This window comes from Chionomys nivalis, chromosome 17, assembly GCF_950005125.1.
Source record: "Chionomys nivalis chromosome 17, mChiNiv1.1, whole genome shotgun sequence".
Lineage (NCBI taxonomy): Eukaryota > Metazoa > Chordata > Mammalia > Rodentia > Cricetidae > Chionomys > Chionomys nivalis.
In genome coordinates, this window is record NC_080102.1 from 4,932,512 (window position 1) to 4,947,315 (window position 14,804).

The 14,804-nt window shown below is 48.4% G+C and overlaps 1 protein-coding gene across 2 annotated transcripts in view; it reads left to right on the forward strand.

The window, feature by feature from the left end:
* Baalc (BAALC binder of MAP3K1 and KLF4) overlaps positions 1-8,636 on the forward strand; it is a 51,813-nt gene extending 43,177 nt beyond the window's left edge. For both annotated transcript variants that reach the window (XM_057792647.1, XM_057792646.1), the window contains one exon: positions 6,531-8,636. In XM_057792647.1, coding sequence (XP_057648630.1) covers positions 6,531-6,535 — 5 coding nt within the window. In that variant the 3' untranslated portion in view covers positions 6,536-8,636. The remainder of the gene's footprint in view (positions 1-6,530) is intronic.
* Positions 8,637-14,804: the final 6,168 nt, after the last annotated feature.

The following is a 14,804-nucleotide window of genomic DNA, read 5'->3' on the forward strand; positions in this document are numbered from 1 at the left end:
CCAGCAACAGCGGAGAGGGTAACAGCTTCCAGTCAGCCTGGAAATCACCAGGGACCCAGCTGAGAGCCCACAGTGACCTGGAGCATTTGGAATGTTAGAAATGCTACATACATTTCTCAACTTGTATTGGGTTTACTGGTATGTAAGTCACCATGATGTTGGAATTTTACTGCACTTCCCCTGTGCACCGTCACCTGGGTGATGAATCTTCTCCAGCAGCCGCCTTTGGAGAAGCATGCAGCCTCAAGCACACACCTCCTGCAGTTTTCAGATTTACCAGAAAAATGTGTGGATTAAAGACGAACCTTGCTAGGCCTCAAGAGTTTCCTCATTAGTTCCTACGAGCACTTTCAGGTTCCCTTTGAGTGCTGTTCAGATGCCAGGCACTGTTTGAGTGCCAAGAATCCGGGAGTGGGAAAGAGAGAGGCACTGTTTCCTCCAAGTACCAGCTGCCGTCAGCGTGAGAGTCAGATCAGAAGATAAATGACGTTGTCGCAGACTTGACTGTGTTCTGAAGAGACCTGGGAAGTCACCACTGCGGGTAGTGACTTCTCTGTTAGCACCTATGCCCCTCATGGGCTCAAATTGGCTTGTGAAGGGCGATGGGACTTGATGAACAGTATCAATGATGAACAGCAACAGTCCTTTGTATTTGGACAAACAAACCTTGTTTTTTTTCTTCAGTTCTTTTTTTTTTCTAGCCAGCAATCAATAGGTGCTAACTGGAAGAACAATTGCACCAACAATGGTCTTTCACAAGTTGGAGCTGTCTCAGTAGGGAGCTCTTTGTATGCCTGTGCTTCCCTTGATTGTTTGGGGCCATATTGACCCCACAACATTTAAGACGTCATTGGTCATTGGCTTATTCTCCTTCACTCACTTCCCCATCCCGTGCTCCACAAACAACACAAGAGACACCTCTGTTGCTCTCTGTTAGGTAAGGGAGTCCAAGAACTCTGGGCTCTCCAAGCACATCCTCTGAACCTTGATATACCATTTTCTTCGGGCTAACAGCTCGTCTCATCCCTTAAAAGTCAAACAGACAAAACTCTCTCAAGGCCAGCTCAGCAGGTAAGGGTGCTTCCTACCAAGCCTGAGTCTGATACCAGGAACCTGTGTGGTAGAAAGAGAGAACCGATTCCTGAACCTTATCCTCTGATCTCCACAGGTACTCTAAGGCAAATGGGCACACGTGCAAACACACACACACACACACAGACACACAGACACACACACACACACAACTCTCCACTGGGACTGGAGAGATGCCCCAGCAGTCAAGAGCACTTGTACTTGCAGGGAACTGAGATTCAGTTCCCAGTACCCACATGGTGGCTTCACCACTGTGGGAGGTACAGAGTGTCTATGCCCAGAGATAAACACTAGGAGAACCAGGAATGTAAAACATGCAGGGTTATCTCTTCAAAGGGAGAGATGTATCATCTGTTTCCTGCCCAGAAAGTTGGGAGTGGACATGGTTGACGGCCTGGCAACCTTTGCAGTGTCTGCGTGGCTAACACCACACTGGATGCTCCCCCACCCGAGACCCTTATCTTGAGCTCGTTTTCTCAGCTGATCTAGAGAACCCGTGTTTACACATGATGTCACGTGCACTTTACAGAGAGTTTCGGTGTAGTCATGTTCTAGGTTTTATGGGGCACTCAGGATTGAAACTCACCGGATCGTGCTGTGCTTAAACATGTCTAAAATAAACTACGTGGGATCAGGCTCTCGAAGTTTGAACAACACTGGCTTCCCAGTTATGTTGAATAGAACTGCCTTCTTGATTGGTTAGGGTGTTTACAGAGCATGCCCACTTGCTCCCATGCATGCCCATTCCCTGCTCCCACCCTCACCTCTCCAACCATGTGTAACACCATTCCCAGGGAATCTGACGCCCTCTTCTGACCTCTGCAGGGCATAAATACACAGAGGGAAAAATCTAAGCAAACCAACCCCCCCCCCAGATATTAGTCAGAGGTAGAAACACCACTTGAACGCAGCTCTCATCACGGAGACTCGGCATGTGGCTGGCTGCCCACGAGACTTTCATGTCTCCAAAGCTCCAAAGCTTTGTTGTTCTTGGCAAAGTGACCAGACGCTAATGGAATCACCCATTGTCTGGATTAATTCTCTGCTAAGGGACTTACTACAGAAGTGTCCACCCCCAGAGTCTGGCCAACAATGGTGGCAATGTGTGGCCTCCTATAGAAGAAGGGGTGAAGCCCCACAAAGTTCAAAGAAAAGGGTCAGCTTGGGGTTTCTCTCAGACTATGGTAAAGTGAGGGCATCACGGAAGAGCTTGGGAGGAATCTCTCTTAGGAAAAGAGAAGCAGGAGGCTACATGGACGGAGGGAACAGATGGAACCACGGGGCGGGGGGGGGGGAGGGGACAGAGGGAAGGCGGTCCCTAGGGCACTTGGGAGCTCTGAGCAGCCCATGCGTGGGAAAAAGGAAGGGATCTTTTATAGCCCTGTGAGAAGTTTCTGTAGCGATTTGGCCTGCAGCAAAACCAGTTCAGTTAGAAGGTGCTCTGGCCACAGCCCTCCTTATTCATTATGTTCTCCCTTTGACTTTCCAATCCTCTTAGGATTTAATGCACCTGCTAGGTGCTCATAACCACATGCTGGTTGAGTGAGACTAACTAGCAGCTCACTGAGATTAAAGGTGGGGGCGGGGCTTCCCCCTCCCCCGCTGCACCAGCTCTGCTCTGACTTTGCTGTGTCAAGGCATCTCTGTGACCATTCCAGAGATCATCTCCCCTGAGGCTCATGGGGGATAAGCAAGGCGTCCTTGTGACCCTTGGCAAAGCCCTGTAGGTTAGGTCAAATCAGGTCTGCTCCTGCTGTGGAAGGCTAGCAGCTGGCCTCTCGCAGAGTTGGAGCATCCCCTGATTAACCCCAGGTTCATGCTCTAAAACCCATAGTCTTTGGGGACTAGCTTGGTTTCTTAGTGCCTGCCATCCTTTAGTGGAGATCTGACAGAAGTCTAAGGCTTCACAGTGCAGCCTGCAAGACCCTGCTCTTTAATCCTCTGAGAAGACAGGGAGGGGCGAACTAACACACCTGGCCTACTATGTGCCAGACGCTATATTGTCATTGTTTTTTCTTTGTTTGTTTGGTTTGATTTGTTTTTCTCGAGACCCGGATTCATTGTATAACATCCCCGCTGTCCTGGAACTCACTCTGTAGACCAGGCTGGCCTTGAACTCACAGAGATCCACCTGCCTCTGCCACCCAAGTGCTGGGATTAAAGGCGTGTGCCATCACTGGCCGGGCTATATGGCATTGTTTTTAACTCCCATGACTCTGAAAGCTTACGTGTCCTTCCTGACCTGGGAAAGCAGAGGCCCATCCAGCAGGACGCAGGAAGCTGTGCTATGGCCTTCCAAGCCCTTTTCCTTCATTACCTGAACCACAGTGTTGGAGGAATCAGTGCGAGCTTGATTAGAGTTCATCAGGATGTGGGACCTGGAGCCACCATCTTTCTTTTGGATTATCACCTACAGGTCACTGTCCTCGGCAAACCACATCAGTCCGAATGCCTTCAGATGCCCTGATGTGCGAGCAAGCACACTGCTCTAAAGGAGATGGAAGGAGCAATCAATGATTTACATAACTGAAGCCAGAGGGGAACTTCTAGGGCTTTTAGGCAGGACTGACAGGTTCTCTCTCCTTCTTTCTGTACCCCTTTCCCCTTCACTCTTACGCAACCAAAATGGCCTTGACTTCAGTAAGCAGCTAAGTATATCCTTGAACTCCTGGTCTTCCAGCCCCCACCTTCCCAGGTGCTAGGATTAAAGGCATGTGTCACTGTACCTTTCCTTTGCTTTCTGAAAGTCTATCTGCGCAAGTCTGGTCTACCATGGGACTGGCACCTAGATCCCACAGTGCTAGTCCGAGCTAAGCCAAGAACATCTCTGTTTCCATTTGGGTGGAACCGAGAAGAAGCTGAGGAAATCTTGCTGCCATCTTGAGTCTAGGAGGAGCCTCCAACCTGTCCTTGCCCCGCCACAGGGGATGAGCCGGATCAGGGACTTCTGAACCCCAAGAGAGACAAGTCCATCTGGGTTGGAGGCTGCCAAGATGTCACCGCAGTCTACCTGGCTACCCTGGAGAATGGCAGCCAGCAAATGACTCTTAATTAAAGAGGCCGTGTCAAGGGGACTCAAAGCTGTGACTCAGAGGGTTCCAGACATACAGAAATGAAAATGAGACAAGAATAAGATAAGCTGTCAGGATGGGTGAGAAACAGGAGGTGGCCCATTAGTGAGAGTCAGTGGTGCCGGCGCTCACAAAGCGAGAACATTAGAAGTGGAGGCCGGGCTGTACTAACAGGTAGCTGGGAGAGGGGAGGGTGCCAAGTAGGTCTCTCTCCTCATCAAACAGAAGTGTGAGGGTTTTTTTAAAAGCAGTAATTACAATACAGACACTTTTCCTTGTTAAAAGAGAGGTGGGAAAGGTTTGGCTGGCTGAAAACCACATCAGAGGGGGTAATCTATTCCTACAAAGTGATCCACCCACTCACCCATCTACCATCCGTCTGTCCATCCATCCATCCACCCACCCACCCATCCACTTATCAAATCATCCACCATTCATCCATCCATCCATCCAGCCAGCCGGCCAAAGTTAAACTTGGGTGCTTGCTCTGTCTCAGTACTGTGCTAGGCACTGGGGATATTACAATAGAGATAGTGAAATTTGGTCTTTTAAAATTGGTAGGTAAGATTAAAGATGAAAGAACTGAAGCTGTCCTTGAACACTGGAGTTACCGAAACAATTATTTTAAGTCTGGCTCCCTAGAAGCAGAGCCCAAGATTATAACTGTTCCTCACGAAACTGATTGATGCATACAGGAAGCAGGTCAGGTTAGAGTTTCAGGTCCAGCAGGTACATGAGTTTTGTTGAGCAGATGTAGTACAGTCTCGCTTTGATTCCCATGCTTGGAGCTGTCGGGTATAGGTGCCATTGTATTTGTTACCTTGTGAAGCAAGAGGGCTAGAATTCTGTATCCCCGGGAATAAGGTGTAACCTCTCTGGCACCTCTAGAGTATTGGCACCAATCAGATGAGGATAAAGCTTTGTAAAAACCAAACCAAAAAGGTGATGATGATTCATTAGCATCCAGAACTCAGCAACTGGTAGCTGCATGCATCTTCTGAGAAGGGTCCAGAGGAAGACACCAGCAGTATCTATCACAAGCACACGGGGTTCATGCTACTTATGAGAGCCTTAGCTATCATTTACAAATAGAACTCAATAGAATGGTGTTTTTGTTCTGGTGCTGCAAAGAATCTGCATATTTCTGGGATGTGCTTCAGCTGACATGGATGCCTTGTGTTGAGGACCCATGTGGTATGGAAAATGGGTGAGATTCTCAGGTTGATACACTGTTCCTGCAGGGTCTGAGACTGTGTCAGGAAGCAGATGTGACCTGTCACCATACGGGATATTCATCAGGAATTGCCAATAGAATGCGGTGGGGACGGGAGAGCTGGAAACAGAAGCAGGCAGAGGGGTGCTGACCGTTGTTGGGGGCTATGGGGACGAATGGCTTACCAGAGCTTGGCTGGCTTGGGCTGTGACAATCTGGTGTTTGTATCTCTTTCCTCAGACACTGAACAGCCTCTAGAGGGCACAAGCTTGGATGAGGTGGCTCCCTGAAGCTGAGGTCACCCCTGCAAGGACAGCTAGGGGCTCTGTGCTGGCTGTTCCCTGGTCCCCAGCTGTCGCTGGCCAGCAGATCCTCCCTGGAATGGAAGTCAGTGACATACGACTTGTAGGGTCATTTTGCACTCACTGCCATTTTCCGGGATCTGCTCCCCAATTAAACTTGCTTTCACTTTGGGAGAAGTGGGGGTGGGGGGGATGGGAACATGTTGAAAAACCTACAGTTTAGTTAATGCTTTTGTGTCTAAGGTTAATTCTGGACTTTCATCAGGGGTCTGTCTTCACCTAAAACTAGACAATTCTGTTTTGTGATTTCTCTGTATTTAATAACAGGCAGTCTTCCAGATGTTATACATGTGTTACCTTATTTAATGCTTGTAAAAATCATATGAGGTAGATAATATTCCCCCCACTTCACAGACCAGGAAGGCCCCAACTGGTGAAGTTAGAAATGTCTGCCCCGTGGAACTACGTAGCTTGTGTTTGAGCCAAATCTGACCCCGAATCTCAAAACCTTAACCATGCCACTAAGACCAACTGTGACAATGTTCTTACTTCCCTTTAATCCCAGTGAATTCATTCACTCGCCCGTGTTTCATGGGCACATCTTATCCAGGCCCTGTGCTCGCTTGAGAGTCAACAGGGAAGCCCCTGAGAATAACCATGTTACCCGCGTTCACGTGTGCAATGTTTGTGCTTTTACGGAGCACTGAAAACCTCTGAAGAGGGCCTTATGTGTGTGAGTCTTTGTAGGTCATTCCCCCGCCTGTCTGCGTCGTCTCAAGAAATTAACACAGATGGGATGAACTCTGGATATTTGACAGGAACTGAATTCACTGTTTTCAACTTTTTTCACAGGCTAAAAGAGACGCCAAGAGAATGTCCGCAAAAGAAGTCACAATTAACGTTACAGAGAATATCCGACAGATGGACAGAAGTAAAAGAATCCCAAAGACCTGCATCGACTAGCAATGCCTGGATGTGGGAGCAGACGGACTCTTCGTGGAGCCCAGTCAAAGAATCTTGAGGAAGAAGTGTCACTTGCTAAACATGGCTTCCTCTGCGTATCTGTGGTGGTGGCTTGACCAGGCAACACACAGCCACCTGTGCTGTGAGGACCTTCTCAGCTTCCTGTTTATCACATGCAAAAAAAAAGGGGGGTGGTGGAAAAGTTCCGAAATATGTTCTGAAATTGTCAAAATGTGGTTTGTTTTTCCCTTTTGCAGCTTCTGTAGCCTGGTTAGCCATGGTAGCCATGGTGAAATTTATGTGTCTGTGAGTGACAAAGACACACAGGAGTAGTGGATTTCCTAGGGTGGTCTTCAACAGGCCCCTTCCTTCCTCCTTTGTAAGAACAGCTCTCACAAAACTTTTTTCACCGTGGAGCTGGCTCTCATCCAACTCTAACCCACAAATAGAAAACCCGAAAACACAGAAAAACTCAGTTTGAGATAGATCGATCCCAGTGGCACACGTAGACGCCACCAGGGCCCGCAGAGTGTCTGTGAGAGGTGTCTGGGACAGTCACACAGGTTCATCGTCTACCTGGAAAGGCCCCCCAGACTGGCATCTGGACACTGGCCTCCAAACCAGAATATTGCAATGTCTGTGGCCATCGCATCCAACCTGCCGGCCCTCTGGGACGTGTGGCTTTTCCTCATAGCTTTCCAGTTCCCTTTTATTCTCCTGACCTCCAGTCAGGTCACGCACAATTGTAATCCAAGACTGGATACCGCTCATGGGAGGGAAGTGACCTAGGAAGACACGGTGGCGCACGTGATGCCCCCGTGGCCTTTCTGCATACAGCTCCAAGGACTAAGGTTTCTGCAAAATAATTAGTTTTGGAAGCCAGAACGTGGTTGACGTATATTCATGTTGACATAAGAAAACAGGCAGCCAAGTGAAACGATTCTGGGAGAGGAATATTTTGTCCAGCATTCTGAAATACATCTTCCTGCAAAAGATAACGTAGCATGAGTTTGAGAGGTCTGTTAACGTATTGGGCTTAGGCAAGGTGCAGTCCGAGTTGCATCAAACTGTACCAACAAACTGCACATTTAGCAGCCATAGCGGCAGCTGATGATGTGTGTACACCGCGCAGGCCAAGAGAAGTAGCCTCAGCAGACTAATATGAGAGTGTCCACTTCTTTCTCCGGTATTATTTCTCCAGCCCAGGTAGAACGGTAGACTTACATCTTAGTTAGCATTAAACATTCACTGCCAACCTTGTGCTGGCTATGGTAACAGACGTGGGAGGATTTGGAGTCTGGGCAGTCACGACACCACCTTCTGACTCTGTGGGTGAGCTTGATACTCAGGAGACCGAATTGGACGCTACGGCACAGGGCCAATTACTGCAGTGAAGTCTCAGCCTTAGGTTAAAGGTAACTCTCTGTCAGTCGCAGGTGTAGGTGTTTTCCTGATCTCTGTCCACGCCTTTGCTGTATACCCCACAGTTTCCCCAAACCTCTCTCATCTTGACTCCTTGTCAAAGGGCTTTTAGGGAACTTCACGTTCTGACAATTTAACTAATAAAACAAAAGCAAGCCCTGTGACTCCTGTGTCCTCGTGGCACCGCTCGGCAGGCATCCTGCTGCCAGCTTGGCAACGGTGTGGTCCTGCGAGCTCAAGGGCTTGCTCTCCAGGGCATGCGCGCTGTGTTTTGACATGATGCTTCCCCAGCTGATGGGCTGTCAGCCACGGGCTGAGGCCAGCTTCTCCTCCCGACTCTGTGTTTGCCTCGGTTCACTGATGCACGCTGTTTGGAATTTACCATCTGCAAAAGTTGCCTCTGCATATATAGCATCCTCGCTTCAGAGAAGAAGGGCCGGAGGGAGGGCCGATGATCTGGCCACGGCGTTGAGATTTCCATCTGGCAATTTTTAAGACAGGAACTGATTCTTACTATCCTATTGGATAATATTTTCCATTTCGAAGTTTGTGTCAATAAAGTCATTAATTTCAAACATATGTGGGTTGTTATGGACTCTTTACTGGAACCGTAAGTCTGTATGCGCAGCTGTGTAGGATTTTTCTTTTAAGCAAAGGTGTTTTACAGAAGTGATTCCCGTGCGTCCTTCAGACAGCCTCGTGCATTGAGGGAAAGGGAATACAATCAGCTCCAGCTTACACCTGCAGAGGTATTTATAGGCATTGCCTGGGATGCCAGACAGGAAAGCCAACCACAAGATCAGTGCTTTCCCATCCATTCAGGGTGCCTGTCTCAGAATGTCCAGCATAGCTGAAAGACTCAGTCATTTAGAGGGGGAGTTGTCATGTACCCCGAAACTGAGCCATACCCAAGCTTATGAGGACATGGGATGTTTGGAGAGGGCCAAAATTAAAAAGTCGGGACTAGCCTGAGCTCACCACAGCCTTCTGGATAGGGTGAGCCTGACCTGGCTTGAGAAGGCACTCTGCATTAAGGTCAGAAAGCAAATTGATAGTTCAGGGAAGACAGAAACTGTACTCTTTGTAATAACTGTCTAATGCATACAAATAATATATTACGTATAATAAAGAGTAGGAGGTGAGGGCTCCCTAGGTTACTGCCAACTCCTTGAACTCACGGGGTGTGGCATTGGCAGACTGCTCCTCCAGCTGCCCATCTAAACAGTGCTGCGGGCATCCAGTCCTAATTGCGCTATGTCGAAGACCTACTAAGCGCCATTTGTGGCCACTCCCCAATGTCACGGAAATACCTCCCCTTCGTATCTGCTCCTAAGGAGGGGCTCTGCTGCAGGCATCTGGGAAAGGGCTTATTGTCGTGCATGCTCCAGCAGGCACCCCTCACTGGGAGCACCATGCACATCTCTCCTCGGCTAACAGGATGCCCGTTTAGAGTAAAGATGGCCCCTGTGAGTCTCCCTTCTGCCTGCAGCTTAGAATATGGAGGTAAGAGCTGGAGCAGGGTCGGTCCCCTAGGCTGTCAGGTGGCCTTGGAACTGGAAGTTAGGCCACTGTGTAACACATTAGCCCGGGATCCTGGTTCCATGCAGCCTCCCTGAGCCTTGAACTGTACATACTTGACTGCGTGTCTCCAAGAAATATGTGTTTGCTTTATTTAATCTGCTCTTGCAGGTTGTGATTCATCAGCGAACCTAATTTAAATTGGTATAGAAAATTTCATCTTCTTTAGAAGGACCAGAAGGTCTCTGCCACTGAGTCCCTGTACCTCAAGTTTGCACAAGCTAGAACTGGTGAGTCCAGATGGTGAGGGTCCCACCGTGACTCTTGTGTCTTACACATCATAACTTTGCATTTGTGTGTGACTGAGGTGTATGACTTTGCAACCCTTACTCCAATTCGCTCCCCAAATACCTGCGCTTCTTGTTCTTTTAAGAGCCATTCAAATGCAGATTGTTCTCCCCTCTTCTCCATAAGTCTGGGAAGCAGCTAATTTGGGGAAATTTCCTGAGGAGGTAAATTACAAATATGACCCACTAGCTAAGGTTATAAATTTGTTCACTTTCACATACTGTATTTACTAAAAATCTTTACTGTGCCAGAAATAGGAAATTATTGCAATCACTTATTTATTTGTCCATTTACTGTTTTTTGTTTCTGCTCTATTAGCTCCACAAAGTCAGGAACCACGTCTGTTTTATTTCCAATTTCTAGCACATTGAAACTTTTCCATAAATAAAGACTGCATTTTGATATTATCCCCCCCAACCTCTTGGATCCCTTTTCCACCCCCGCTGACCTCTTCTACATAACTAATCCCCTCCTCAGTTCTCCATGAAACGTTACTTTAGTGAGATTCTTCCCCTCCTCAGTTCTCCATGAAACGTTACTTTAGTGAGATTCTTCATACAGCCTTCTCCCAGCCCTGTCTCTGGAGATAAGGAGGTTCCTTGCATCTGTACAGCGAAAAGAGCTTCCCTAGGCTTTATCTCTGGCTCTCAGGAGGGAAAATAGCCAGAGCTTTCCTCTTGGAACATTTTCTAGAGTGTTGTTAGCTCCAAATGACCCTTCTGCCAGCCTGACATCATTGTGGCCACAGGCTCCATGACTGTCCCGTGACAATTTGGCAAAGTTATTAAAATAGGAAATGCCTACATCTTTCAACAATTCCGTTTTGAACTCTATATGTTACAGACTGAACTGCATACCCTCCAAACTCCCATGCCGACGTCCTAAACCCGTGTGTACAGAATGTGACTTTATTTGGAGATGGGTGTTTAAAGAGCCCACTGAGACAAATGAGGTCATGGGCCCTAATCTAATGTAACCTTGGTCCTTCTACAAAGGAGAGGTCAGAAGACAGACATATGGAGGGGAAAGCCCCTGTGAGATGCCCACATACAGACCAATGTTCCCCCAGTCTCGGACATTAAGACCCAGTTATGAGAATAGCAATGTCTTGTTAGATCACCAGGGCTGTGGGTCTCTGTGAAGGCATCCTTAGTGAGCTGGTACAACACCCTAGAAAATACGTGGTTATTTCCAGAATTTGGGTGTGTGGGCCACTGCTCAGTCTTTTGAAACTTGGCTTCAAAGCAGTAAGAGTAAGGGGACAGGGGGACACAGCTCCACAGGGAACACTGTGCCTTCTACTTCCTCTTAACCCTTTGAGCTCCCCAGGGATCTTCCAACTGGTGGGCCACGGGCCTTCCTTGGCTGGAGGACTTTCTCTAACCCCTTCCAGGACATTGCTGCTACAATGCTCAGTCACTTCCTTGCCCATCCCAGCATCCTTCCCTGAACGTCTGATTCTGGAAGCCACTCAGCTTTAGGTGGGTAATGCTAAGACAGGCGTTTTGTGTGAGCTCCTAGAATTTCCCCGATGTGTTCATTCCAGTTACCCAGCAGGCAGCGAGTTTAACAACACACCCTTTATCGCATGCTCCTCTGATTGGTCTCCGGGGAAGGTACACTGCTGGAGCTGCAGGCTTCAAGATGAACGTCGTTCTTTCTCCTGCTGCACCATAGATTTCAAGGACTTGGTTTCTTCCGCCACTTTCTCCCACGCATGCTCAGAATATCAGAAAAGTCTTCGATTGTCAGTGTGCCTCCCTTGGTTTCCTGGAAACTCTAAATGTTTTGCTTGAGTACAGCATCACAACAAGTTGATTTCATGGCACAACAAGCAGGTAAGTGCTCTGTTTTACTTTAGAGACACAAGAAATGCTGTGGAAAGAATCCCCCCAGAGACGCCTTGGCAGAAGTCAGTAGCTCCGTGAGTTCGACAGACAGGCGGTCGTAGAACGAGTCTGTAGACCATTAGAAGCAGTGATAACGATTGTATGTTGTGTTTAGGGGCACCTGATGCTAAAACAAGACGCCAGTGACAACAGAAAATCGCTTGCTGGGATAAACAGCTGGACCAGGATTTTGCAATCTATACTACAGAGCAGAGTCGGACCAGATTCACGACTGATACATTTGAGAATGGCTTATACTTGCTTTTGACAAATTTATTTGCCCTTTGAACTTGTTCTGCCCTTGGAACCTCTCTGTGTGAATGTGTGTATCACACACTATTTCTTATGAAGACTCCAAAGCCCTTTCTGTAACTTTGCCATATGCTGAAAAGATAGCAGAAATTTTGTTTGCCTTTTAAATTTTATTTAATTATCCGGAGGTTGTCTCCTTATGTTTTAATAGACGAAGCGACTGCTGGATGACCTGGGAAGCAAAGAGGTAGCCAGAGGGCCTGAGAAAAACCGAGATAACACAAGCATCACCGGCAGAAGACAGATCCAAGCTTGAAGTCTCCAGCTGTGTGTCCTGGGGCACATGACGGAGCTCCGGAGACTCGCTTCCCTTCAGTGGAGTAACATCATCTTTTTGAGGGTGTATTGTAGGATTAAGTGAGATAACAAATGTAGATAATACGGCTTCTGCCACAGGATAATTATCAGTCTGATGTCAGGTACCGTTCTAGGCGCCTTGCACGCGCTATCTCTGCTCCATCAACACCCTGCCCAGCTAAGCCTTACCAACCCCGCTTCACATGGGGAGACTGAAGGGCTCCCAGAGCCACACGGCGAGGAAGCCACAGAGCTGGGCTTTGAACTTACGTCTGCCTGTCTATAAAAACCCACGGTCTGTCTACTGGGCGCAGTAGCGGTCCGTTGCCTATCTGTCCTGGGGAAAGGCGAGCGACTTCACAGCTCTTTTGATAGCATCACCCTCGCAACACTTCCATCTTGCCAGGGCTAATGGGGAGGAAGTATGGCAGCTCATGTCCAAGCCTGCAGAATTTGACTTTCATTTCTCTTGACTCTCCTGAGCAGCAGAGCCCAGCAGTCCTCTGAGCTGTGCTGTGACCTAAGTCCTCTGATGGTAATACTAATAAATCCAGGGGCACCTCAGGTACATTGTGAATCTAAGCTGTCATAGCAATCACTGCCCTGTCGCGGAGGAAGGGGAAGCCTGAGTGAGGTGGGTCCCCCGAGGAGAAATAAAATGCCAGACTGCAGTGAAAGCAGCTTAGAGGGCGAGGCAGAAGGATCACTTGATTGAATTGTTCAGAACCAGCCTGGGCAGCCTGAGACTAACCCAGCCAAACAAGCCACCATGAGGACATCTTGAGTCAGGCTCTGGGGTTTGAAGGGGCCTCACCACCTACCTTTGTGGCCATCCAAAAACTGTTTCAGCTCTCTGTGTTCCTGTTTGCCTGTGTACACAGTGGGGCTCACAGCACCTCCTGTTTGGGGGGCACTTAGTAGGGCTACAAAGTGCTTAGCACACTGGGATGAAGACAAGACTTAGTGCTGAACTCAGTTTCGTCATGGATGCCCAGCTCTCAGAGGAATGCGTAAAGAAAGCTGGCTTTCTCTTTAAGCACTCTGTTCTTGAAGGCCACAAAATATGCTGTAGCATGAAACGCAAAACCCAGAGACAGATATTGAGGTTCAACCTGAAGATCAGTAAAGCAAAGCAGCCGACCACTAAGAGTTCTTACCTCTATGAAATCTTCGGACTGAAAAGAGAGCGGGTTCCTGTCTGTTCCTGCCTTATATTCCTCTCTAGTGCTGGGATTAGAGGTGTGCACCACCACCGTCCAGTCTCTATGGCTAACTAGTGTGGCTGCTGGGATTAAAGGTGTGTGCCACCACTGCCTGGCTGACTCGCGTGGCTGTTTATATTCTGATCTTCATCAAGCTTTATTTATTAAAATACAAATAATATATCACTGCAATCATTTTAAGCTAAGCACCTCTTCCTCAATACAGAATTACCTTGGGCACATGGACTCAGCCATGGACAGAAGCACTGACTCCAGGGGACCTAGATGAAGGAAGTTTTCTAGTTAGTGGGAGGAAAGAGACTCCCTTCTTTGTCTGCAGCCTAATGGTCTGCTCCACCACCTTAGCTCCCAGGTTTCTGCCAAAGTCCCGTCTGTCTCTACCACTTACCCATGCCTAATTTGGGTGCCACACTGCTGACAAAATTATCTTTATGCAATGCAAATGAATTGTTGAACTGGCCACCCTCGAGTTTCAGACTCACAGATAACTGGCTTCGTGACTGCTTCAAAATCGGGCTCTTTCCAGCACCTTCAGTCACTTCTGTATCTGCGGTAGGTGATATGGGGTGTCAAGCAGGCCCTTTCAGGAATCCTCCTGCGGAAGTGAGAGCTTCCCCTAACGTCTGAAATTGCTTTGTTTGTGGAAGCAGTTCAGTAGCGAGCATATTATGAAGGGGAGTCTGACTTCCTCTCGTTCGGGACCCCCGCCTGCCTCTTCCCTCTCAGCAGCTAAATCCAGCCCCGCTCAGTGCAGCTGCAGCACAGGCAAGGAGTGGGGTGTGGTGGGAGTGTTCCCCTGAGAACAAAGAGATAGGATCTTGCTCTGCCACTTTCAATATCTGAACCTCCCTCGCCTCTTCTAGAAACTGGAAACACTCAGCATACACGAACTGCCGTAGGGTTTCGGTCGCTGTGGCGAGCCCCATGTCCAGAAGCACCTGGGGAGGAAAGGGCTTATTTCAGCTTAGAACTCTCGGGTCTCTTTAAAAGGAAGTCAGGGTGGGAATCTGGAGGCAGGAACTGAAGCAGAAGCCATGATGAATGCTGCTTACTGGCTTGCTCTCTCCATAGCTTACTCAGCCTGCTTTCTCATAAGATTTTGGATGACCTGCCCAGGGTGGCACCACTCCCATGGGCTGGGCCCACCTACAATA